Source organism: Ranitomeya variabilis, chromosome 2 (genome assembly GCF_051348905.1).
Source record: "Ranitomeya variabilis isolate aRanVar5 chromosome 2, aRanVar5.hap1, whole genome shotgun sequence".
Lineage (NCBI taxonomy): Eukaryota > Metazoa > Chordata > Amphibia > Anura > Dendrobatidae > Ranitomeya > Ranitomeya variabilis.
The window spans coordinates 1025908766-1025934413 of record NC_135233.1 but is presented as its reverse complement, the minus strand read 5'-3'; the positions used below and the strand labels follow the sequence as shown (position 1 = coordinate 1025934413).

Below are 25648 nucleotides of genomic sequence, written 5' to 3'. Positions count from 1 at the left end.
TGCTAGGACTCCTGAAGAATGCTTGAATGAGGAAGAAGAATCACTTTTTACGGGTTTTTTTTAATACCCCCATTGACCTTCTATGTAGGGAACTACAACATAACTTCATTGAAGACCAGTTCATCTGCACTGCAGTTACCTACACAGAGGGTACATGGATGTATTGTGGTGGCATGTTCATTCTAAGGATCAGTTGGAAACACCGCCCACTGGGATGAGTGGGACAGTCATACAAGCCTGTCCATCAAAGGGTAGTGCTAAGCAAAATCACATCAACATGTGGATGTTTGGGGACGTACCAGGGCATTTTCGGCTTGTTCCATGGGTGATTTTCAAACTTTTGCAATGTAAATGTAGGTAAGTACACTGCTCAAAAAAATAAAGGGAACACTAAAATACCATTTCCTAGATATCGCTTAATGAAATATTCCAGTTGCAAATCTTTATTCATTACATAGTAGAATGTGTTGAGAACAATAAAACATAAAAATGATCAAGTAAATCAAAATTAACATTTCATGGAGGTCTGGATTTGGAATGATATGCAAAATCAAAGTGGAAAATCAAATTACAGGCTTATCTAACTTCAGTGGAAATGCCTCAAGACAAGGAAATGATACTCAGTAGTGTGTGGCCTCCATATAACTGTATGACCTCCTTACAACCCATGGGCATGCTCCTGATGAGGTGGTGGATGTTCACCTGAGGGATATCCTCCCAGACCTGGATTAAAGCATCAGTCAATTCCTCGACAGCCTGTGGTAAAACATGGCATTAGTGGATGGAATGAGACATGATGTCCCAGATGTGCTCGATTGAATTCAGGTCTGGGGAACGGGCATTCCAGTCCATAGCTTCAATGCCTTCATCATGTAGGAACTGCTGACACACTTCAGCCACATGATGCCTAGCATTGTCATGCATCAGAAGGATCCCAGAGCCCACTGCACCTGCATATGGTCTCACAATGAGTCTGAGGATTTCATCCCGGTATCTAATGGCAGTCAGGGTACCTCTGGCAAGCACATGGAGGGCTGTACAGCCCTCCAAAGAAATGCCTCCCCACACCATTACTGACCCACTGCCAAACCGGTCATGTTGAAGGCACCGTGCACAGTGTTGGGCTGTAAGCATAAGACCTATTTGTGGACATTCGGCTCTCATTTCACTCTTTTGGAGTCTGTTTCTGACAGTTTGAGCAGACACATGGATTTTAGTGGCCTGCTGGAGGTCATTTTACAGGGCTCTGGCACTACTCCTTCTGTTCCTCTTTGCATAAAGGAGAAGGTAAGTGGTCCTGCTGTTGGATTGTTGAACTCCTATGGCCCCCCCATGTCTCCTTGTGTACTGGCCTGTCTCCTGATATCTGCTCCATGGTCTGGATACTGTGCTGACAGACACAGCTATCCTTCTTGCCACAGCTTGCATTGATGTGCCAAATTGGATGAGCTGCACTACCTGAGCAACTTCTGTGCATTGTAGACACTGCCTCATGCTACTGTACTGTACCTCTATGGGTGAGAGAAATGACAAAATGCAAATGTGAACAAAACAACAGCCAAAAAGGATAAGAACAGAGAAATGGTCTGTGGTCACCCACTGCAGAACCACTCCTTTATAGGGGTTGTCTTGCTAATTGCTTATTATTTTTACCTGTTGTCTTTTCCATTTGCACAACATCATGAGAAATTGATTCACAATCAGTGTTGCTTCATAACTGGACAGGATGATTTTACAGAAGTGTGATTGACTTGGAGATATATTGTGTTTTACGAAAGTGTTCCCTTTATTTTTTGAGGAGTGTATACAATTTATCTAGTTAGCACCACTTAAAAGAGATCTACTAAAGTGAGTGTATAAAGGTTTCTTTTAGAGTACTATGCAAATGTGAAAACTGTTCTTTTTTATATCTTATTTAAATGCTGAAACATTACACTATCATGTTGGTAGATGTAGGACCAAAACCTGATAATGCAGTACTGACAGAGAGAGAGTGCTTCAATGGCATAGCTATAGGGGTCGCAGTAGTCTCACATGTAGTGATATAAAGGGTGGAGAATGGCTGAGCAGCCTATTCCTTCCAGCAGGAGAAGGATCCTGCCCACCAAAGAAAGACATCTACTGGGAATTACTGGGTGTCCTTATCTCTCTTCTCTCTCCCTTGATTCCAATAACCATTAGACACAAGCGACTTTCCATTTTCCTGGGGACCCTAAGGATTCTAACCATTGTTACACCTCCTTTTGGTTGCTGTAGGTGTCTCTTTGCCAGACCCTAATATGCCAATTTTAAACTACAAAAATAATACTTAAAATAATGTCAATTTATCTATACAGACCTTAAGGGAATGTTCGCATGGTGCTCTCAAATATTTTTTGTTTTTTTGCGGTAAAGCAGCAATTGGAGCAAAAAACATAAAACAAAAATGACTTGATGGTGCAACGTGAACATGCATAAAGTTCATGTTCTTTCACTGAGGATTCTTTCAGGATTCAGGTTTCATTTAGTCTTAATAACTGCAAAACACTGACTTTAGCAAAAAAAAATGCAAAAGCTAATTATAAATTACACCTTGAACTCAAGAAAAATAGCTGAAAAGCCGTGGTTTAGCTCCATGGAATCACAAAACTCAGATGAGGAGACAGGTGCTGACCCATCACTGCCATCATCTGTACTCCAAATGAGTATATTCTGATATTAATGCAGCTAAAGGCAGGTAAATAGATTGGGAAAAGTTTCCATGTCAAACAAAATTCTAAAACAAGAAAATGAAAAATTAGTTACTAATTTAAATCACCAGCTCTACAAATGTGCTGTGATTGTGTAGGGGGGTGGGCACGTTACCCATGCCCCTTGAGAAGCCTTCATGTATTGTTGTACAGTGTATTGTGTTTAGTGTGTACTGTGCGATACATAATGTTATGTGATATAAGCATAATGGACACAACAAGATGTCAATAACATTGTTATAGTCTGAAAGAAAGATAGGGTAGGGTAAGTCCAGAGTTTAGCCAGAGGAGAGAAGGGCTATGCAGCAGGATCAGAAAGGACTTCCTAGTAGTAAGAAAGAGCCCAGACGGTGCAGAGCAAAGACCTCAGGTCTGGTGAGAGCAGTGCTGGATGCAGTGGGTGTCCCTGTGGCAGGAGAAGAACTACAGGAGCAGATAGTAACAACCTGTAGGAGAAGAGATAGCAAAGAAGAGTACAGAGTAGCAGTCCGGAATCGAGACAGAGAGAGTGAGAGAATGAATATTGGGGTCTGGGCCAGGAAGCCTAGCAGGACGGTACTGAGTCTCCATTAGAGAGATAACGGAAAGCAAAAGTAAAAGGAAGCAAAATGAAAAGAATAAGTATGTCATTGTAGCTGCTAAGTGTCTACAGTAAGGAATGCCAAGTGTTGTCATATTGGGACACATCCTCTCCTACGGAGAAATCATAGGACATGTTTCTATAGGAAGGAGTTTATGACTCTTGTGGAGTGGAAACTGAGAGTAGCTGTAAGGGGCCATAGCATAACACCTCGACCCATGTGGCATCTACCGAGGAAAAGAGGCCATAGCGTTACACCTCAACCCGTGCGGCATCTACAAAGGAAAAGAGGCCATAGTATTATACCTAGACCCATGCGGTCCCCACAGAGGAAAAGGGGCCATAGCGTTACACCTAGAACCATGAGGTCCCCACAAAGGAAAACGGAAGCTCCCAAGATAGTGTGCTGGGCTGTGCAAAGAGTGAAAGAAGAAAACGGAGAAGATAGAATGTTTTCAGGGAAGAAGGAGATGTGTGTTCATGTTGCTTGTGGTTAAAGAATCGTCTGTGAAGATAAATGCCTCCTATCTGCTGTATATAGTTGATATCAAATTAGTGTTCAGTAGAAAGAAGTTTAATTTTAATTGGCGGTCTCCTTTCATGAACTGGTTAACATCTAGTCTTGGCAAACCAGTGTCAATAGATACATGTGGCCTGCAAGGACCCCCATTTTCTTGCTGGGGCACAGGAGATGAGTGCCCCACCCAAGGCTACCATCCCACCCCATGTTACAATTGCTTACTATGGGCAATAGTTTTTCTTTTAGACATTTTTCTAAATTTGCGTGTTATGATTGATTGGAGTTTAATTCATCTTAATGTTTTCAACACAAAAAAAAATGGAAAAATTTGTGAACATATCGTACCCGATGCATAACCTTTCAACTGAACACACAACTGTGTAACAAATAAATTATCGTAAAACGCTTCCACAATTGTGTGAATTATGAACTTTATCCAATTAGGTGACACCTTTTATGTTATTCCATAATCAAGGTAGTACTTAGGGTATGTTTCCACGTTCAGTTTTGCTTCAGGCTTTGGTCAGGATTTTATGCAGGTAAAATCCTGACCAAAACTGCACCTGAGGTCACTGGCAGGTCACCTGCGGTGTACCTGCGTGTTTTGCTCATAGTAGCAACATGCTGCGTTTCGAAAAAACGCACCACGCATGCGTTTTCGCGGCAAAAACGCATGCGTTTTTTAACGCATAGTGGAGTCTGGATTTCATGAAATCCCATCCACTATGCTGTAACATCTGGACGCTGCGTTTTTGACGCTGCGGAAAAACGCAGCATCAAAAACGCAGCGTTTCCTGAACATGGAAACATACCCTAAAGGTGATAGACTTCTTAAATGTACTGTTTAGTGGCAACAAGTAAAAAGGTGAAGGGAATGAGATGCTATATAAAAAGTCTAGAAAAATATAGAAAATATTAATGAAATTCACCTAAGAGTATAATAGTTACAGTTGTGCTCAAAAGTTTACATACCCCAGCAGAATATTTGCTTTCTTGGCCTTTTTTCAGAGAATATGAATGATAACACCAAAACTTTTTCTCCGCTCATGGTTAGTGGTTGGGTGAAGCCATTTATTGTCAAACTATTGTGTTTTTTTCTTTTTAAATCATAATAACAACCCAAAACATCCAAATAACCCTGATCAAAACTTCACACACCCCATTTCTTAATACCGTGTATTGCCCCCTCTAACATCAATGACAGCTTGAAGTCTTTTGTGGTAGTTTTGGATTAGGTTCTTTATTTTCTCAGATGGTAAAGCTGCCCACTCTTCTTGGCAAAAAGCCTCCAGAACCTGTAAATTCCTGGGCTGTCTAGCATGAACTGTGGCCAGGAATTACCAAAGAGGTTGAGATTATGGCTAGTCTTAATAAGGGGGGCGCCAAAATTATTACTCAAGTCCCAGACTGACTGGAGTAAGATTTCTAGCATAGGGAATGCCACAGCTCATTATGAATTAGAATGACATGAAAACGGCAAAAGTCACAAAATTTTTGAGTGAAATATTTTAACCTGCAGCTTTGAAATATGAGTTACTATGCCATAGATTCTATCAAAGAAGAAGAAAACATGAAAGGATAAAGTAATGTATATAGGAAATGTATGAAAGTATACATGTGCCAATATATGTCCTTCATTGAAGATGCAGATACATTTTGTCTGTACTTTAATTTTAATATGTTCTCTTCCGCTATCTCATCAATCTCATAATGTGTCTTTTGTCTTGATGTGTTTTATGATTGAAAAGCTTAGCTTGTAGATGTCACAGCTCAACATAACGTAACGCAGAGTATTATTTTATTTTAGAGTACTGTCGGGTAACACTTAGGCTTTGTAAATGTACAGCACTTATGTAGAGCTGACCTTGCTGCAACCACCTCTATTACAGGGGTTGAAACGATATAGAACCTTGAATAAGTAATAGAGGTTACATAACTACATTGGATGCGTCTGCTGCTGCACCGTCGCATAAGTATTTTGAATGCATCTCCTCTGCTTATTGATAAACACATAATTCCTTACTACATTGAAAAAAAATGAAAATTAATCTATGACCACAATAGCCCTCAATGTATTACTTAAGATAGTTCCATGCCGTCTGTTGTCACGGGAAAGAGTGACCGGACATGTTAAATTTTTTCATGCTCATCCTTTTGTTCTCCGAGTCAGTAAAACGCTGATACACATATTTGTTTTTTTTTCACACATATTTGGTAGTAGCTTACCCACTCTTCCTTTTGAAATAAATATGAAACCTTGTAAATTAGACTGTGGACAGGATACACAGCACTCCACAGTTGTTGGGTACACAGTTAGGATATTACTTAAAGTTGATGTCCACTACTAGAGCAACCCTTTCTTGATCTAAATGTTTGGTGCTGATAAAATAAAAAGCTTCTACTTCCCTTCCATGCTGGCGCCATACCAGCGTTGTCGTTACTAGCGTTCCTGTGGCTCTTGTTCGATTGTTATGACACATGAGCCTGGCACCCAATCAGCGCTGGCTTCACTGTTTCCGCCTTCTGACAAATCGAACATCATGAGGAAGCAAGAGCAGATGCAGCCCTGACGTCCTCTTGATGTTCAATTTGTCGGGCGGGGACGTCATAACAACCACATGAGAAATTTGGGGAGATTGAGTACCAACACTGCTGGAATGGCGTCGGCATGGGAGACAAGTATAAGCTTTTTTATTTTATCAAAGCCTACCGTGGGGTTATGAAAAGGTGGTTGTCCAAGTAGTGGACAATTTCTTTAATGCAAGTAGATGAAAAAGACCCCGGAACTCCAAACTTATGCATTTACAAAAGAATACTCTTTAGAGCGTCGGCAATCCAAACTTGCATGTGATGTTTCGGTCCTTGATCCCTTCATCGGACAGACGAATTGCACCATGGAGATAATATCAGCAATAAATCAGAAGGAAGAGGAAGTCACTAGAGTATGGTGACAAGCTTTTCATATAGTGCTGTTGCTTCCGATATCTTGCTGAGGTCTTCCATGGGGCAATGTCTGATGAAGGTCTCATGGTCGATCAGACAGTGCCTAGTAATGGTAGAGTCAAAGTGCCTGTAAAGCTTAGATTACTATTAGGCAAGGGCTTATATATAGCAAGTATTACAATTTCAGGCACATCTGAGCCCTGGAGCCAAGAGTGTTAGTTGGGGAAGATTGTTAGAGTTGTTGTATTGGAGACGACAAGGTTTAATTATGCCATTGCTTTTAGGCAAATGTCCATTCAGTCAACAGCGCTCTCTCCAAACTTGCCGATAACCAACCGTCTGTGTGTTTTCAGTGAGGAGAGGGAAGAAGACAGTGGCCTTTCTCAAGCAGGAACAAAAGGATTGAGATTTTTAATTTAATCTGCTGGTTCTTTCTCTTCTCCAACACCATCTGGAGAGGGAGTATAGGCAGGCTCCTATACAGATTAAATGGCCAATCCTGCCAAGATCAATAAGTTAAGGCAACTTTGATCCAATGTGTGTTTATACATACATACAAGCTTATGTTATTGATAACTGATAGGAAGGGGGTCTCACACCCGGCAGTCTCATCTATCAGTTTATCTTTCTTCGGTGCTGGCCGGTTGTTGAGGTCAGCTTCATTGATTGTCGAACTCCCATCAACTTCCTAGTGTGTTGTATCCTGCAGATAGGTCATCAATACTATAGGCCAGGGAAAACCCCTTAAGGACTTAAGGAGAAATAGTTTGGTCCAACAATTTTCCCAAGCAAATGGCCAAATAGCCGTTTTCGTGGGTTAATTACACCCTATAGCACAAGTAGGACTATTGAGCGTTAGAGCCTTAATTCTTTAGGCACTGACTATTATCCCATGTCTTTTTATTTCCCCCCTCTGATTTTTATGTCAATATATTTCATTCTATCAATAACGATCCATCACATAGATAGTAAATGAGGTCAGAGAAACGAGTAACTGAAACAACCGATAAGGGTGTATGAGTTGCTATTAGAGGACTTGATTTCTAGCAATATAAGCATTGCTTCTAGGGCAAAATACGTCTGCTGTGTCTTAAAGAGCTCCATGTGGTGACACAGCGTAGACATTCAGGAATGCCAGCACAGCCTCCATTCACACAGAAAAAAAGAAGAATGAACTAAACAGAACCTTCACATATAAACAATACCATTAATACGAGCTCTATGGCTATCTACTACAATGGCAGTGTCAGTCAAAGTCTGAAGGCAACAGTGCGTTCTTGTGACGGGAATAGCCTCTTTAATTACATGGTGGCATTACAGCATAAGACATTTATTTTGGAGAGATCTATTGAATAATTGAGAGATGTCTTAATTGACATTTAGGTGAATGAACTGCTAATTTAGCATAAGAAAAGACACATGTTCAGTGTGATCATCACTAGGTTATTAAGTAGCATTATGCTTTGTGAGTCAGTATTGTATTGCGTCAATGTCTCCAATTCCAAGTTGTCAATTCTTAAAGTTAAGATATACCAGTGCTAACCACTGAGCCACCACACAGTGCTAACCACTGAGCCACCATTCAGTGCTAACCGCTGAGCCATCATGCTGACCAATGTTCAGGTAAAATTTGTCTCATTTTGGATCCAGCATTTCAGAGAAAAATAGTTTATCCCCGGCACTCGATATTTATCTTCCATGCGTGTACATCGGGAAAGACATAATCAACTAAGCTGGTGCAGGGAATAGCTGGCTGGAACATCTCAGAGAAAAATTAACCTGCAATCTTATTACCCGTGCATTTTATGGCCTATGATTTTGGCAGCATGAATCGACAGACAAGTTCCCATTAAGTTCAGTGGGAGGTACTGTATATAAATCTGTACGTAGAGTTCCCCCTAGTGGAGGCTGAAGATGAACATACAATCATAGAACTCTTTGGCTAAATGAATAAAAGCAGGGAATTTGAACCCCTATAAAGAAACATTATAAAACTATAAAATCAGCACAAAAGATTATATATATATATTTAAAGATAGGGATAACTTTAAATGGTAACATTGATTGCCTACAATCACACTATAAACTTCCTGGATATACAAGTGCTTCACAAAAAAATTAGAATATCATCAAAAAGTTAATTTATTATAGTTCTTCAATACAAAAAGAGAAGCTCATATATTATATAGAGTCATTAGAGTAATCTATTTCACTTGTTTATTTCTGTTACTATTGATGATTATGGCTTACAGCCAATGAAAACCCAAAAGTCATTATCGCAGTAAATTAGAATATATTATAACACCAGCTTGAAAAATTCCCCTTAATGACCGCCAATACGTCTTTTAACTGACCTGAGATATAAGAGAATAGCCTCCCCATACAGGTGACAATCCCGCAGCTGTTGACTGTGCACTACAGCTGACAATTTGCTGTTTCAGCCACGATCAGTGTTTGCACCGTCCAAATCTGTTTAACCCCTTAGATGCTGCTGTCAATAATGACTACATCACTATAAATGGTTAACAGAGTGTGAGGGCTTCCTCTTTATCCCAAATGGTGCCCTCAGATCATTATTTTGTGGTCCTCATGTTAGCCATGGCAATTCACGACCAAATAGCGGCCTTACAGTCTGACGGCTGTAGTAATCTGTTCAGAAGTTAAAGTCATTTAGGTGGTAAAAATACACATTTTCATTTCTGTCATACCACTTTGCATTAATTCCTGTAAAGCACCTGAAGGGTTAATAAACTACCTGACAGCAGTTTTCAATATGTCAGGGGGTGCTGTTTTTAAAATGGTATCACGTTTGGGGGTTTCCCAATATATGGGACCCCTAAAGTCACTTCAAACATGGATAAGTCCCTAAAAAAATAAATTTTGTAAATTTATTTGAAAAAATTTTAAATTGCTGCTACATTTTTAAACCTCCTAAAATGCTAACAAAATAAAATAACATTTTACAAATGGTGCTGACGTACAGCAGACATGTGGGAAATGTTATTTATTAATGGTTTGCTGTGGTATGACCATCTGGATTAAAGGGATAATCATTCAAATTTTGAAAATTGCTAATTTTTTAACATTTTTCTCAAATATTTGATATTTTTTATAAATAAACACAACATATCGACCTAAATTTATCATTATCATAAAGTATAATGGGTCACGAAAAAACAATCCCAAAATCACTGGGATTTGTTGAAGCGTTGCAGAGTTATTACCACATAAAGTGACACTGGTCAGATTTTAAAAATGTGGCTCCGTCACTAAGGGGTTAAAATCTGAGATGTTGGCCTACTGAAATGTATGTTCAGTAAATGCACTCAATACTTGTTGTGGCTCCTTTTGCATCAATTACTGCATCAATGCGACGTGGCATGGAGGCGATCAGCCTGTGGCACTGCTGAGGTGTTATGGAAGCCCATGTTTCTTTGATAGCAGCCTTCAGCTCGTCTGCATTGTTGGGTCTGGTGTCTCATCTTCCTCTTGACAATACCTCATAGATTCTCTATGGCAATAAGGTCAGGCGAGTGTGCTGGCCAATCAAGTACAGTGATACTGCTGTTTTTAAACCAGGTATTGGTACTTTTGGCAGTATGGACAGGTGTCAAGTCTTGCTGGAGAATGAAATTTCCATCTCTAAAAAGTTTGTTGGCAGAGGGAAGCATGAAGTGCATGTTACGGAACTGCAACACAGAACAAGAATAGAAGAGGGGAAACTGACCCTGCACTGAGACTAGGCTGATACCCTACGATGGAGTAGGCGACCCATTCCTTGCGAATAGACCCACCAAAGATCCTAGGTTAGCTCCAGCGAAGACCTATAGACAGGGGGAAGGAGGTCTCTGAAGATCTAAGGACTGGGTAAAAAAACATGTCACCTCCTAATTGAAAACACAAAGACGGTTGCAGAAACCAACTGAAAACAGAAACAGAAAGGATAGCAGAACCAGAGGTGCACAGTATCAAATACAGAAAGCTATCAAATCACCTAGCCAGAACTCTAGTGGATTATCACTGTTGTCCAGCAAGGAATGGGAGGCAGGTGCTGGGTAATAAATGGTGATACAATCACCTGACCTAAGACAGCCCAGTACCAGGGGAAAAAAGACCAGCAGCCAGAAAACAACAACAAGATGGCGGATAGTCAAAAAACAAAACAGATTCTAATAGTGCGCTGACTTTGGTTTTGATAAAACACAGTGGACCTACACCAGCAGATGACATGACTCCCGAAACCATCATTGATTGTGGAAACTTCACACAAGACCTGAAGCAGATTGGATCATGGCCTCTCCACTCTTCCTCCAGACTCTGGGACCTTGATTTTCAAATGAAATGCAAAATTTACTTTCATCTGAAAATAACACCTTGGACCACTGCGCAACAGTGCAGTTCTTTTTCTCCTTGGCCCAGGAAAGACGCTTCTGGTGTTGTCTATTGGTCATGAGTGGCTTGACACAAAGAATGAGACACTTGTAGCCCATGTCCTGGATACGTCTGTGAGTGGTGGCTCTTGAAGCAATGACTCCAGCAGCAGTCCACTTCTTTTGAATCTCCCCCAAATTTTTTAATGCCCTTTTCATAATCCTTTCAAGGCTGCGGTTATCCCGGTTGCTTGTGTACCTTTTTTCTACCACACTTTTTCCTTCCATTCAACTTTCTATTGATATGGTTGGATACAGCACTCTGTGAACAGCCAGCTTCTTTAGCAATGACTTTTTGTTGTTTACCCTCCTTGTGGAGTGTGTCAATGACTGCTTGCTGTACATCTGTCAAGTCAGCAGTCTTCCCCATGATTGTGGAGTCTACTGAAACAGAGTAAGGGACCTTTTTTAAACAGTTAGGAAGCCTTTGCAGGTGTTTTGTTAATTATTCTAATTTACTGAGATCATGACTTTTGGGTTTTCATTGGCTGTAAGCCATAATTATCACATTAACAGAAATAAACACTTGAAATAGATCACTCTGTTTCCATTGACTCTAAATAACGAGTTTCACTTTTTGTATTGAAGTACTGAAATAAATTAACCGTTTCTAGGCTACGAAACACGCGCTGCATAAGCCTCACCTAAAACCTCTATATTGCCACTCAAAGCCACTAATTTATGCAGTTCACAACTATTGTGTTTGACACAATACTAAACATACTCATCTACCAGTACTTAACTGATGAAGGTCCTGAATTAGGACCGAAAAGTTTTCTGTACTACAATAAACCTTTCACAGTATTAAGTTGAGTGCCGGGTTCTTTCTATTAGTATTGCATGGAGTGGGAACCTACCTGGGCACCATCAATTGTAGCACACACGTCTATACCTCTCAGACCCCAGACATCACTTTTTAACCCCTGTACATTGATCTGCACTTACACAGGAGCCCCTGTTCTCTATGGCGTGAAGCTAATACTGCCTAGATTCCTGGTTCCCGACAGTAGTGCTGCCTGCAGAATGAATAGCGCATCACCTGGTGACAGTAGAATACATCGCAGGAGCAGGTCCTGGAGAATAATGAATGATTGAACTGTAATATGTGGATCGGTACATTTATAAACCTATTAGGGTAAATTACAAATGTATATAGTTTAAAAGTTTGTTTTGTGTCACACTATTATAAGAAAAAGCAAAAAACACAGCAAAAGATATAATAAATGAAAAAAAGAAGAAAAAAGCAGCAGTTCCAACACCGGTCAGAAAACTTATACACTTACAAGACACAGCAGGAACCCTTGATAAAGACAAGGCAAACACAGGTGCAAAATGCAGATGAAACAACCACTCACACACCCTTCATTCTTTTGATCTCAGGGCAGCTCTTCCTCTTCCAAGCTGCTCTATCAATAGGGCATCATTACCTATGTCATGCTGATTGACTGCCAACTCCCCGCAGTTAAGCAGCGGAGTGCCTGCTGTCAATCGACATGACATCGGCAATGATGATGCCCTCTTGACAGTAGAGTGAAGAGAAGACTGTGTTTTGTCAATGTAACATTACCGGAACTAGGAGAAACAACAGCACAAGTGGTCTATGACCGTTGTGAACCAGGACATATAATTGAAGGGCAAAACAGGCAGGTAGTTAGAAAATACCTGCTTGTAAGTTCTAAGCCCATTAGGAAAAAAGTCCTGGAAAACCCTTTTTTAATTAAGTATTAAGTAAAAAAAATGTTCCCAATGGTGGACAAAACTTCCTTTACATTCCTGGTTAACTTAGGTTCCTTCCTCTATCTAACCGCCTAGATGATATTGTCAATATTGACTGTAACATTTAAGGGGTAAACCAGTTAGGATGGGAATGATCACTGAACCTGAATGTTATAAGGTGAGTTAATTGTAATATACAGTAATTATCTGCTCTTGGCATAGACTCAGCTCCAACCAAGTGTGCTAAATATACAAGGTATGGCAAATGCTCCCGATGTACGCGGGTAAAGTGTACATCTGCATAGCTCCCTCTAGTGGTGGCTTAACTATATAAAGAAGGGATTTGGTGCTCTGTATTAAATAAAATCAGATCTCAAATCCCTATAAAAAATTATTGTAAAAAGAATCAGCACAGAATTTTTGAAACTTAAAAATGACATGGCGATAAAAGATGCTAGTAAATATTTTATCAATGTCAAAAAGAAATTCACAATACAAACACGTATTTATTTTATTGACTATCATATATTTTCATTTTTGGCAGGGCAAAAGATTATTTGTATATTTCGGGTAGGAATACTAAGGAGAGCAAGAAAACTCTAATGTTAAGACGCTCTTGCGGTTCTTTTCAATAGGAAAAGACATAGCAATGAAGAGAATCTTATTTTTCTCTTTTACATTTTATGCCTGAATGATGCATGAAAGAATCAAACCTTTTACATGAGTCTAGGTTTCTGTGTGGGCACATTATCACAATTCAATGCACGAAATCTCCAGGAAGCACATAATCCAGTAAAAAAAATAAAATAAAATAAAATAAAAATAATAAAGAATTGAAGAAAATAGTGAAAAGCTAATTTCACAATATTCATCCATTCCTTTCAGAATCCTGACATTGATGTGGATGAAAATGGAACACTGGACCTTAGCATGAACAAACAGAGACAACGAGATGGTTGCTGCTCCATTCTAACTCCACTGGAACCAATGTCACCACAGCGGCAGGCAGTGATGAATAGCCAGTGTTTCCAAATGCATGAAAGTGATTGCTGGGACTTACCAGTAGACTACACTAAAATGAAACCCAGGCGGATAGATGAAGATGATTCCACAGAGATTAATGTAGGTTTTACCCATTCTTAAGTACAAACTAATCACTCTAGCTGTATACTAATATATCTGAGTGGAGTCATTCCATACATACAGTTGTGCTCAAAAGTTTACATACCCCAGCAGAATTTTTGCTTTCTTGGCCTTTTTTCAGGGAATATGAATGATAACACCAAAACTTTTTCTCCACTCATGGTTAGTGGTTGGGTGAAGCCATTTATTGCAAACTACTGTGTTTTCTCTTTTTACATCACAATGACAACCCAAAACATCCAAATGACCCTGATCAAAAGTTCACATACCCCTTTTCTTAATACCGTGTATTGGCCCCTCTAACATCGATGACAGCTTGAAGTCTTTTATGGTAGTTGTGGATGAGGTTCTTTATTTTCTCAGATGGTAAAGGTGCCCCACTCTTCTTGGCAAAAAGCCTCCAGTTCCTGTAAATTCCTGGAGTGTCTAGCATGAACTGCACGATTAAGATCTCCCCAGTGTGGCTCAATGATATTGAGGTCAGGAGACTGAGATGGCCACTCAAAAACTTTCACTTTGTTCTGCTATAGCCAATTACAGGTCGACTTGGCCTTGTGTTTTGGATCATTGTCATGTTGGAACATCTAAGTAAGTCCCATGCTCAGCTTCCAGACTGATGAGTGCAAATTTGCCTCCAGTATTTGCCGATAACATGCTGCATTCATCTGTCCTTCAAATTTGACCAAGTTACCTGTGCCTTTGTAGCTCGCACATCCCCAAAGTATCAGTGATCCACCTCCGTACTTTACAGTAGGAATGGTGTTCTGTTGTGAGTTCTGCTCTTGGGCTCCCTCCGGTGGTTATAAGTGGTAGCGCTGCTGTCTGTCTTTCACAGCAGTCATCAGGTGTGTCCACTTCAGACTGGGCTATTTAGTCTGGCTTCACCCTTTAGTCAGTGCCAGTTGTCCATTGTTCCTGGAGGATTCACATTCTTTCCTGGTCTCTCCTGCTTGCTGTGCATTTCTTCAAAGATAAGTTCTGGCTTTGCTTTTTGCTATCCACATGTTGTGGGCTTAATAGTTCAGTTCATTTTCATGTTTGTTTTGTCCAGCTTGGTCTGTGCAAGGATTTGTTCAGCCATGCTGGTATCTCTGGAGATGCAGATATACCCTCCATATCTTTAGTTAGATGTGGAGCTTTTGTATTTTTCTGTGGTGGATATTTTCTAGTATTTTAATACTGACCGCATAGTACTCTGTCCTATCCTTTCTATTTAGCTAGTACGGCCTCCTTTGCTAAATCCTGATTTCAGTCTGCGTATGTTATTTCCCTCTCCTCTCACGGTCGGTATTTGTGGGGGGCTGTCTATCCTTTGGGGGTTTTCTCTGAGGCAGGATAGTTTTCCCTTTTTTATCTCTAGGGGTGTTTAGATCTCCGGCTGTGACGAGGTGTCTGGGGAGTGTTGGGTGCATCCCACGGCTGCTTCTAGTTGCGGTGTTGGGTTCGGGGTCTGCGGTCGGTACAGGTACCACCTTCTCCAGAGCGTTCCCCATGCTGCTCCTAGGCCACCATATCATAACAGTGTTCCTTTCATCATAGGCCTTGTTGACCTCTCTCCAAATGTAACATTTATGGTTGTGGCCAAAAAGTTAAATTTTGGTCTCTTCACTCCAAATTACCTTGTTCCTGAATTTTTGAGGCTTGTGCTGTTTTGTGTATTGTAGGCAAGATACCTTGTGGCATTTGTGCAGTAATGGCTTTCTTCTGGTGACTCGACCATACAGCCTATTTTTATTCAAGTGCCTCCTTATTGTGCTTCTTGAAACAGCCACATTGCTAGTTTTCAGAGAGTTCTGTATTTCAGCTGATGTTATTTGTGGGTTTTTCTTTACATCCCAAACAATTTTCCTGGCAGTTGTGGATGACATTTTTTTGGTCTACCTGACCGTGGTTTTGTTTTTACAGAGCCCCTGATTTTCCATTTGTTAATTACAGTTTGAATGCTGCTGACTGGCATTATCAATTCCTTGGATATCTTTTTGTATCACTTTCCTGATTATACAGTTCAACTACCTTTTCCCATAGATCCATTGACAATTCTTTTGCTTTCCCCATGACTCACAATCCAGAAACGTCAGTGGCTGAATGAAAGATGCAAGAGTCTGTCTGGATCCCAGAAACTCACTCAGCTTTTATGCACACACACTGATTACAAGTAAACAGGTCACAAGTGAGGATGTTACCTTTAGTAGCCATTCAAACCCATCTTTGTCAACTTCTGTGCATGTTATCAGGCCCAAATCACCAGGGTATGTGAACTTTTGATCTGGGTCATTTGGATGTTTTGTGTTGTCATTATGATTTAAAAAGAGAAAACACAGTAGTTTGACAATAAATGGCTTCACCCAACCACTAACCATGAGTGGAGAAAAAGTTTTGGTATTATGATTCATATTTTCTGAAAAAAGGCCAAGAAAGCAAAAATTCTGCCGGGGTATGTAAACTTTTGAGCACAACTGCATATTGCTGCAGCTTCTGACATGATTGAGGAAGCAGCAGAGCAATTTACCGAGAATACTTAAGACATGGCCAAAATGGATAAGGAAAAAAGAACAGCAGCAAAAAGTCTCGTAATTTAGGTTAACATGAGTTTTTATAGCAACATTGACATGTAACTAAAAAAGTTTACTGACGGTCAAGTCAGACTGCACGTAGATAAGAATAATAATGAAGCTCAATAAAGCTAACTATATTGCGAATACATGCATTACAGGGGTGATACATGTTATTTCATTTTTTTTATGTAACACAGATGTAGCAAATATTGACAATCTAACATTAATAAAAGGATTGGGTAGTTGGATTTCAGCATGCCCAATCCTTTTGTTCTCAATGGGAGGACAGCCACCACAAGAGGTGACCTTCAGCGTCATGAAGATATTGTGCTTCCTTATGATATTGGAGAACTATCCTTAGGTCAGCTCCCATCCAATTGAATGGGATCTGCTCTGTAGCATCCAGGAAGGAACAGTCACTACAAAGGGTTCGGAGTTGTGCTGCTTCGGCTCTGTTCAGAACACAGATGATCGTGGGGTGTTGGACCCCCTTCTTGCTGCAATTGATGAGCTATCCAAGCAGACAAAAGACCCCCCATACACATTGGATGAAAGTCACCTGATAATGGATCGATTGACCACCTGATGTGTCCGGAGGCCTACTGACTTAGCTCCTGAGCCTATTGTTTTCAGGGGAGATTAGCCACTTACGGGGGTTTCGGGTGATGTCTTTCGCCTCTCTGCCCATTCATAACACATGAACACTCAGCTGAGCCAAGTATTTATGGGCCTGGGGAAGTCAAAAGAGATGATATCCCTTGTGTATGGCAAGCTATAAACCCTCTCCCAATTTAGAACACATGCATGCTCAAGTGAGCGTCCATACCTATGAGGAGGTCAACAAAATTAACTGTCGGCCAAAAGAGTTGAAATAAAAATCTTAGTGGAACTTTTTCAAGCACTATAGGTATCCGTGTAGGCCAATAATAACCAAGAAATATGATAAGATGGATAGGATAGTGTGAGAATAAGAACCAGAAAGGAGAAGAAACTTAAGTACAAAGTTCATGGGGATGTACCCAGTGTATAAGATTATCCCTAACTGATAGGATTTGGCAGGGGTCCCCAACCTTTGGCTCGCAGGCCCATGATCTGTGACCTTTGGCTGTCTGCCATCTTGTTGTATCAGCATAAGATCTACCAATCATATATGAAGAGCAGGTCTTCTGATTGTAGCGCTTGTGACTTGCCCCCCATGGAAGGGCAGATACGAGTGTGCAAACACTGAGGGGTACACATATGGTAAGCTGGAGATCGGGTGATACCGTTAGTTAGAGGGGTGGTAAAGCTGGATGTAAAAGTTTAGTGGAAATGCTTCATGCTTGAATGGGGGCAAAGTGGGAACCCCTGGATGTATAAGGGAGGGTGGCATAAGGTGCTTGCTGTGGGGGAGCTGTGACTGTCATTATACTGGTAATTGGGGCCCCTGGATGTATAAGGGAGGGTGGCATAAGGTGCTTGCTGTGGGGGAGCTGTGACTGTCATTATACTGGTAATTGGGGCCCCTGGATGTATAAGGGAGGGTGGCATAAGGTGCTTGCTGTGGGGGAGCTGTGACTGTCATTATACTGGTAATTGGGGCCCCTGGATGTATAAGGGAGGGTGGCATAAGGTGCTTGCTGTGGGGGAGCTGTGACTGTCATTATACTGGTAATTGGGGCCCCTGGATGTATAAGGGAGGGTGGCATAAGGTGCTTGCTGTGGGGGAGCTGTGACTGTCATTATACTGGTAATTGGGGCCCCTGGATGTATAAGGGAGGGTGGCATAAGGTGCTTGCTGTGGGGGAGCTGTGACTGTCATTATACTGGTAATTGGGGCCCCTGGATGTATAAGGGAGGGTGGCATAAGGTGCTTGCTGTGGGGGAGCTGTGACTGTCATTATACTGGTAATTGGGGCCCCTGGATGTATAAGGGAGGGTGGCATAAGGTGCTTGCTGTAGGGGAGCCGTGACTGTCATTATACTGGTAATTGGAGCTCTGGGCGATAATACGGTGGGGGAGTATAGGCACACTGGATGTGTTTCGCCACCGTCACTTAGAACAGATTGTGGCTCTCAAGTTAAAAATAAAAGGTTGGGGAAGACTGAATAAGGAATCTGTCCACTAGGTCCCCACCGATCCCAGGTATAGGATTCTCTATGGGATTGCCGGAGATACAGTAGCTGAGCTTTGCACTTAGCAACTTCCATCAGTCCAACAGAGAATGAAAGGAGCCACATTGTCTAGATCATGGGGGTCCTAGTGGGTGGACCCCTGCTATCAATAAGTTATCCTCTTTCTTATCAATAGCTTCATACTAAGTTTACGATCACATTTGTTTGATAAGTTGCAGTTTTTCAGTGTAGACTTGTGGATAGAAAATCCATAGTGTATAACAGGAGCAGCAAAGTAATAAAATGTAAACAATTGTGGAATTTGAAATGCAGCGAAGATTTTAAATCCACAATATCTCCATTTACATTGCAAATTGTCAACACGGATTTTAATTTATGCAATGAAAGCAAAAAAGTCAATTGTAACCATGGATCGGCATCGAGATCTGTCACGTATGGACATTATCACAGGTTTTCAACTGATTTCAACAGATGCAAAAGAGATAAGCAGAATCTGTCAGCAGGTTTTTGCTGCCCTATCTGAGAGAAGCGTCATGTAGGAAAAGACGCCCTAATTCCAGCAATGTATCACTTAGTTTACTGGGTGCAGCAGCTGTGACACAACCAGAGTTTTTTGATGTAGCAGAGCTCAGAACGCAAACCCTGGCCACACCAGGCTCTCTGTGTACACTGTATATTGACAGTGAGCTCACATCAGCTCTAATCCAGGCAGTGGTAATCTCATGGTGGTAAAACATTCATTGTATGGAAGGAACAGCACACAGCCTAATAAGAGACACATCCCTAAAAGCAGAGTCTCAACCCCTCCATCATGGCATCCTCAGATTAGAATAGGAAAAAACCTCTTGATATACAACAATTTTCAGACCTGCATACAACAAGATGTCTCAATCAACTCATCTGCTGAATGCCTGATTGGTGCTGTAGGTAACGCAGCATGGCACCAGCAAAAATAGATCATCCTTCATTTCACCATGTAATGTTGAACATGTTCTCTGATCTGCAGACAGGATGCTGTAGAGCAGAAGGAACTGATCAGATTGATAAGTCATTTATTAGGGAAAAAATTCTGTATAACTTACATTTTACTTATTGGCGTCCCTAAAGTTTGTATGTCTATGAGTCCACTGGGCGGTCCTAATCAGAGCCTGACAGTCTCCCCTGCATGCAGAGATACAGTAGCTGTCAGTCACTAGTAGGACCGCCCACTGGACTTCTATGCATACAACACCAAGGACTTCAATAAATATAAGTTACAAGTTATAGTGAATCTTTTCCAACAAAACTATATATCATTCTGCACAGTTCCTTTCTCTCTCCAGTTTGCTGTCCACTGATCGGTCCTCATGTACAATGTGACAGGTTCACTTTATTCCACTCTTCTGACAAGGTAAAAAATATAATTATAGAAACTTGATTCCAGCTCACCCAGTTGCTCTATGCTCATCCACCTGGGGCTCAGACACCGGCCTCGCCCTGGCCTCACATCAAGGAAAATAGAAAAAATCGGAGTCCAGCTCAACAGGACTGGATTTTCCTTTTCTTTATATTTTTCATTATTTTTTTTCGACGCGTTTCGACTGCACTAAGCAGTCTTACTCATGACTCATGAGTCTGAGTAAGACTGCTTAGTGCAGTCAAAACACATCGACTGGGTCATGTCGACCATGTACATTTTTCTTTTGTATGCACCATATTTTCTTTTGAAAAAGAAAAAGAAAAGGAAAATCCAGTCCTGTTGAGCCGGACTCCAATTTTTTCTATTATCCTTACAAAATATAATGGTTGGTGAATCTCTAGGAAGTCCAGATATGTAGAAGATATACCAGTAAGAAGTATATTGTTGTAGTTTGTGGTCTAATGGTGGTTATGGCTGTGATGGATGGTGACATAAAGGGTCAGACTGCTGTAAGCCTGATACTTGGACAGCAAAAACAATATTTCCAATATTGATGGTTTTTTAAGTTGAAGGGTTACTACTAGTCTTAGGGTACTGTCACACAGTGCAATTTTGATCGCTACAACGGCACGATTCGTGACGTTCTAGCGATATCGTTACGATATCGTAGTGTCTGACACGCTACTGCGATCCGGATCCCCACTGAGAATCGTACGTCGCAGCAGATCGTTTGAAACTTTCTTTCATCGTCTAGTGTCCCGCTGTGGCGGCATGATTGCATCGTGTGACACAGGTTGTATACGATGTGCGCACAGTAACCAACGGCTTCTACATCGCAAATACGTCATGAAATTATCGCTCCAGCGCCGTGTATTGCAACGTGTGACCGCAGTCTACGACGCTGGAGCGATAATCATACGACGCTGCAACGTCACGAATCGTCGTAGCGATCAAAATTGCACTGTGTGACAGTACCCTTAAGTGATGGCAGATCGCTAGGATATGCAATCACTTTATGATTGGTGAGGGTTTTATCTCTTAGACCTCCAAGGAATGGAGGGGCAGCAGCAATGGCTGTCCTGAAGTTCTCTGCAGGGCGATTGAATGGGCACAGCTATGCAGAAAAAATAAAGGTCTTGGTGGTAAATAGGCCCCTTCATTCTCAGGATTCTTTGAGGTCCCAGTGGTGAGACATAACTCTTTGATAAAAAGTCTAAAGTTTACAAACAACTATACATTAGAGTGAAGGTCTATGAAGGTCTACGAATGTTTACTATATCTGGAACATTTCTTATAGGGATAAATAGTTTGAGGGAGATCACACCATACTGGAGGAGTGGTATGGTGCTCACAAGAGTATTCCACAACATAAAGGAGTTGTCTGGTGATTATAAGTTATCATGCTTTGTCCATAAGATAGGTTATAACTTTTTGATTGGTGGAGATCCAACTGCTGGGATCCGCACTGATCAGCAGAATAGGGAACTTTTATCCTCGTGAGGTTACAGCAGCTGTCTTCCTGCTCAATCACCAATCCATTCATTCTCTTTGTGGCTGTTGAGCAGGGTGCTCTGCTTTTGTGGCTGCCTCATTTTATAATGGGGCAGGTGTCCAATCTACCTCTTCCGTTAGGAATAAAAATGAAAATGTTCTGATCTGCCGATCAATGCAGGTCCCAGCGGTTGGACACCACTAATTCGCAAGTTATCACCTAACCTGTGGATAAGTAATAATTTGTTTTCAAGGACAACCCATTTTGGGGTTTTCTCATGTGTCTGCAAAACACTTTAAAGAGGATGTCCACTACTAGGATAACGCCTTCTTAAACTAAATGTTCAGCCTCGATAAAATAATAAAGCCTATAGTCACCTCCCATGCCAATTCTGTTCCCGCAGTGCCGGCACGCGCTCTCCCCGGGGATTTGGTGTTGTGACACGTGGCATCAGTGCCCAATGAGCGCTGGTGTCACTGTCTCCGCCTTCATACGAACTGAACATGAAGAGGAAGCCAGGGATCAGCTGCGGCCCAGACTTCCTCTTCATGTTCAGTTTGTCTGAAAGTGGAGACAGTGACACCAGCGCTAAATGGGCGCCGGGCATCATGTGTTATTCCACCGCATCACTGCCCCGAGACCGTGAGTGCTGATACCGGTGGAACAGAGCCGGCACGGGAGGTGACTATAGGCTTTATTATTTTATTGGGGTGTAACATTTAGTTTAAGAAGGGGTTGTCCTAGTAGTGGACAACCCCTTTAAAGAGTGTCTGATAATAATAAATAATAATAATCTTTATTTTTATATAGCACTAACATTCTGCAGCGCTTTACAGGTTGCACACATTATCATCACTGTCCCCGATGGGGCTCACAATCTAAATTCCCTATCAGTATGTCTTTGGAATGTGGGAGGAAACCGGAGAAAACCCACGCCAACACGGGGAGAACATACAAACTCTTTGCAGATGTTGTCCAAGCTGGGATTAGAACCCAGGGCTGCAGCACTGCAGTGCTAACCACTGAGCCACCGTGCTGCCCATGTCTGATATGAGGACTCAACAGTAACACCATGTATTGCTTAATTACTCTTGTGGGGACACTGTAACAGAGCTAAATATTTGTTACCAATTTTCCCCCAAAGTAAATACTGATCACTGGAGGTCCCCTGTGATCAGCTTATGTTTGAGGGAATGTTCTAAAGGGAAGGGATTATAAAAAAGTGTTCATCTCCGAACTTACTACTTCTTCTGTAGAAACCTACATATCTGAACTTATTTTTGTCTTCATGATTCTGTGTGAACCTACACCCAACACTATGGAGGAGGGAGAAGATGCACGACTAAGAAAGTGACTAATGTTTATGTAGGAGGGTTATATTTTCAGTTCTATAGGATGAGACAATCCGATGCTGAATGTGTTCCCACAAGTGCGCCACTCGGAATCTTGTTTAACTTCTCAACACTAAATAGATGTGAAAGTATCATGGAAAACTGTAAGGACTACACTTGATAACATCCCGGCAAAATGGCACTGATATTGGTATTATTTTCATAGTCTCAAGCCATGACATAAGTCCAAGTTTAATGATTGCTGCCATCATCTACTTTCATGATGACTTGACAGTTTGTGTCTCGATTTCCTATGGGGATCTCAAGCAATCCTATAATTCCCAGCGTGCCTTGAGGAGATAGGGCCACAGAATGTCAGGGCACCATGGTAGTTATCGTTTCCCAATAGCTGGAGAACTACAGGTTGGAGACCACTGTATGCAAAACCTAATATCATTTATGACCCCACAGATTGACACTAATGGTGTTAAAACTGTGAATACAGAATTTTTAAAGTTGTAAACATAATTCTTTCTATATTATTAACACATTAGATAATAAATTCAGTAATAACAAGCTCTGATTTTTGGTTAATTGCAATCTAAAAAAAATAACTAAAATGACATAAGCAATTAACAGTAATGTTGACTTGTCAGCATACGGCAATTATACAGAGCAGAAATGAATTTTGACCTCTTTTAAACAAGGTTTTACACCTGTGATTTTTATTTTTTTGAAGGTAAAATAATTACTTTTCAATATTCATATTTTCCCGCTTCCTCTGGGGTTGTCGTGGTAGTGTGAAAGTCACATGATGAGTAACTTTATGTTACCAAGGCAACTCCAGAGCAAGCATAATACAACCAAAATATATTCAGCCAATTTGTTTTTAATCTAACTTCCTTCATCAGACAAAACTCTGTAACTACTTACATAATGAGAATATCAGTATATAGTGGCGAAACCCGTGACATATGGAAGAACAGTCTTTCACCAGAACTGACACTTTTTCAACATGTAATGAAATTATTTAGGCTGCATGTTTTCAGATGCTAAATTTTAAGGAATGTTGGAATTTTTGTGCATAAATTTGTATTTTTTTTCCGTTAAATATATATTATTGACCACCAGTAGCCTGTGCTATGATTTTAGAGTGCCTCGTTTTTTGTTTTTTTTGCCTCATTTTTAAACTTTTTGGGCCCCTTGTATTTGCATCTTTTGTTGTCCAGTTTTTGGTGTTTTTCCACTGTTTATCATTTTCGCCTTATTCTACTTTTAATGTGTGCTTTTATTTCAAGTCTATTTTGTATGTTTTAAATGTATGTTCATCATTACGGGTGGTGTTTGGGATTTCCAGAAGTTTTTGGCTGATTCATTAAGGCTACGTTCACATTTGCGTTGTTGTGTGTTGCGTCCGCGACGCATCGACGACGCAACGCACAACGCATTGTTTTGTGACGCATGCGTCCTTTTTTTGCATGATTTTGGACGCAAAAAAAATGCAACTTGCTGCGTCCTCTGCGCCCTGACGCGTGCGCCCAAAAAGACGCATGTGTCACAAAACGCAACACAACGCATGTCCATGCGCCCCCATGTTAAATATAGGGGCGCATGACGCATGCGGCGACGCTGCAGCGCCCGATGCTGCGGCGCACAACGCAAATGTGAACGTAGCCTAATTGTGACTTTTTAAAACGTTGTACACTTTTTGAGCAAATGTTCTTCAGTTTCCCCTTGGAGTGATTTTATATATATATATATATATATATATATATATATATATATATATATATATATATATATATATATATATATATATATATATATATATATGCCATTTATGCACAAATTTGGGGAATTTTTGAGCTGAAATGTCAAAAAAATAGGTTAAAGATAAAAATAAAGGTAATTTTTGTGCAATGTTCATGAACCATGTGTCCCATTTTGGTATAAATGTGTAAAAAACTATCAATGAATACAAGATGAATATGAATAGTGGCTTAAAAATAACGCAAATGATGAATTGGGAGCCGATGTCTTTGTTAATGTATTATTAATTCTCCCTCTGTATTTTTGTAGCACGATGATCTGGATCCATTCCATGATGCTCTTGACGATAGAAGGTACCCTGCGGAAGTTAGAATTCCAAGTCCCAAGCCCAAATATCCTCAATGCAAAGAGAACAAAAAAGACTTATTAACGTAAGAACTCTACAACCTTCAATAACTTGTATTTTGATTTCATTTTTGATTTGTATATTACAGCAAGAAAAATAAACCTGTAGGGGTCTGGTCTTGTTTCTTCATTTAACAGAGTAAAATTGTAGAAGAAGGCTTAGTGAAGGCCAGAAGGCGGACTATTTATGGTCAATGCACTCCTTCGAATAAGAAATACTATACTAAGGCTGCCGTCACACTATCAATATTTGGTCAGTATTTTACATCAGTATTGTAAGCCAAAACCAGGAGTGGAACAATCAGAGGAAAAGTATAACAGAAACATATGCACCACTTCTGCATTTATCACCCACTCCTGGTTTTGGCTTACAAATACTGAGGTAAAATACTGACCAAATACTGCTAGTGTGACGGCAGCCTAACTCTTGGAGGGTGTCACTAAAAGATTTGACAGATACAGTGGCTTGCGGTGCTCTGGTGTACGCTTACACCCACAGTTATCAAAATTAAATGACAAA

At 40.7% G+C, this 25648-nt stretch overlaps 1 protein-coding gene across 24 annotated transcripts in view; it reads left to right on the top strand.

Annotated features, from left to right (window-relative positions):
- MYT1L (myelin transcription factor 1 like) overlaps positions 1–25648 on the top strand; it is a 669404-nt gene that overhangs the window by 578426 nt on the left and 65330 nt on the right. For 12 of the 24 annotated variants that reach the window (XM_077291353.1, XM_077291347.1, XM_077291355.1 and 9 more), the window contains 2 exons: positions 13804–14040; positions 25033–25154. In XM_077291353.1, the coding sequence (XP_077147468.1) occupies positions 13804–14040; positions 25033–25154 (359 nt within the window). The remainder of the gene's footprint in view (positions 1–13803; positions 14041–25032; positions 25155–25648) is intronic. The other 12 variants (XM_077291367.1, XM_077291365.1, XM_077291364.1 and 9 more) reach the window with 1 other exon arrangement.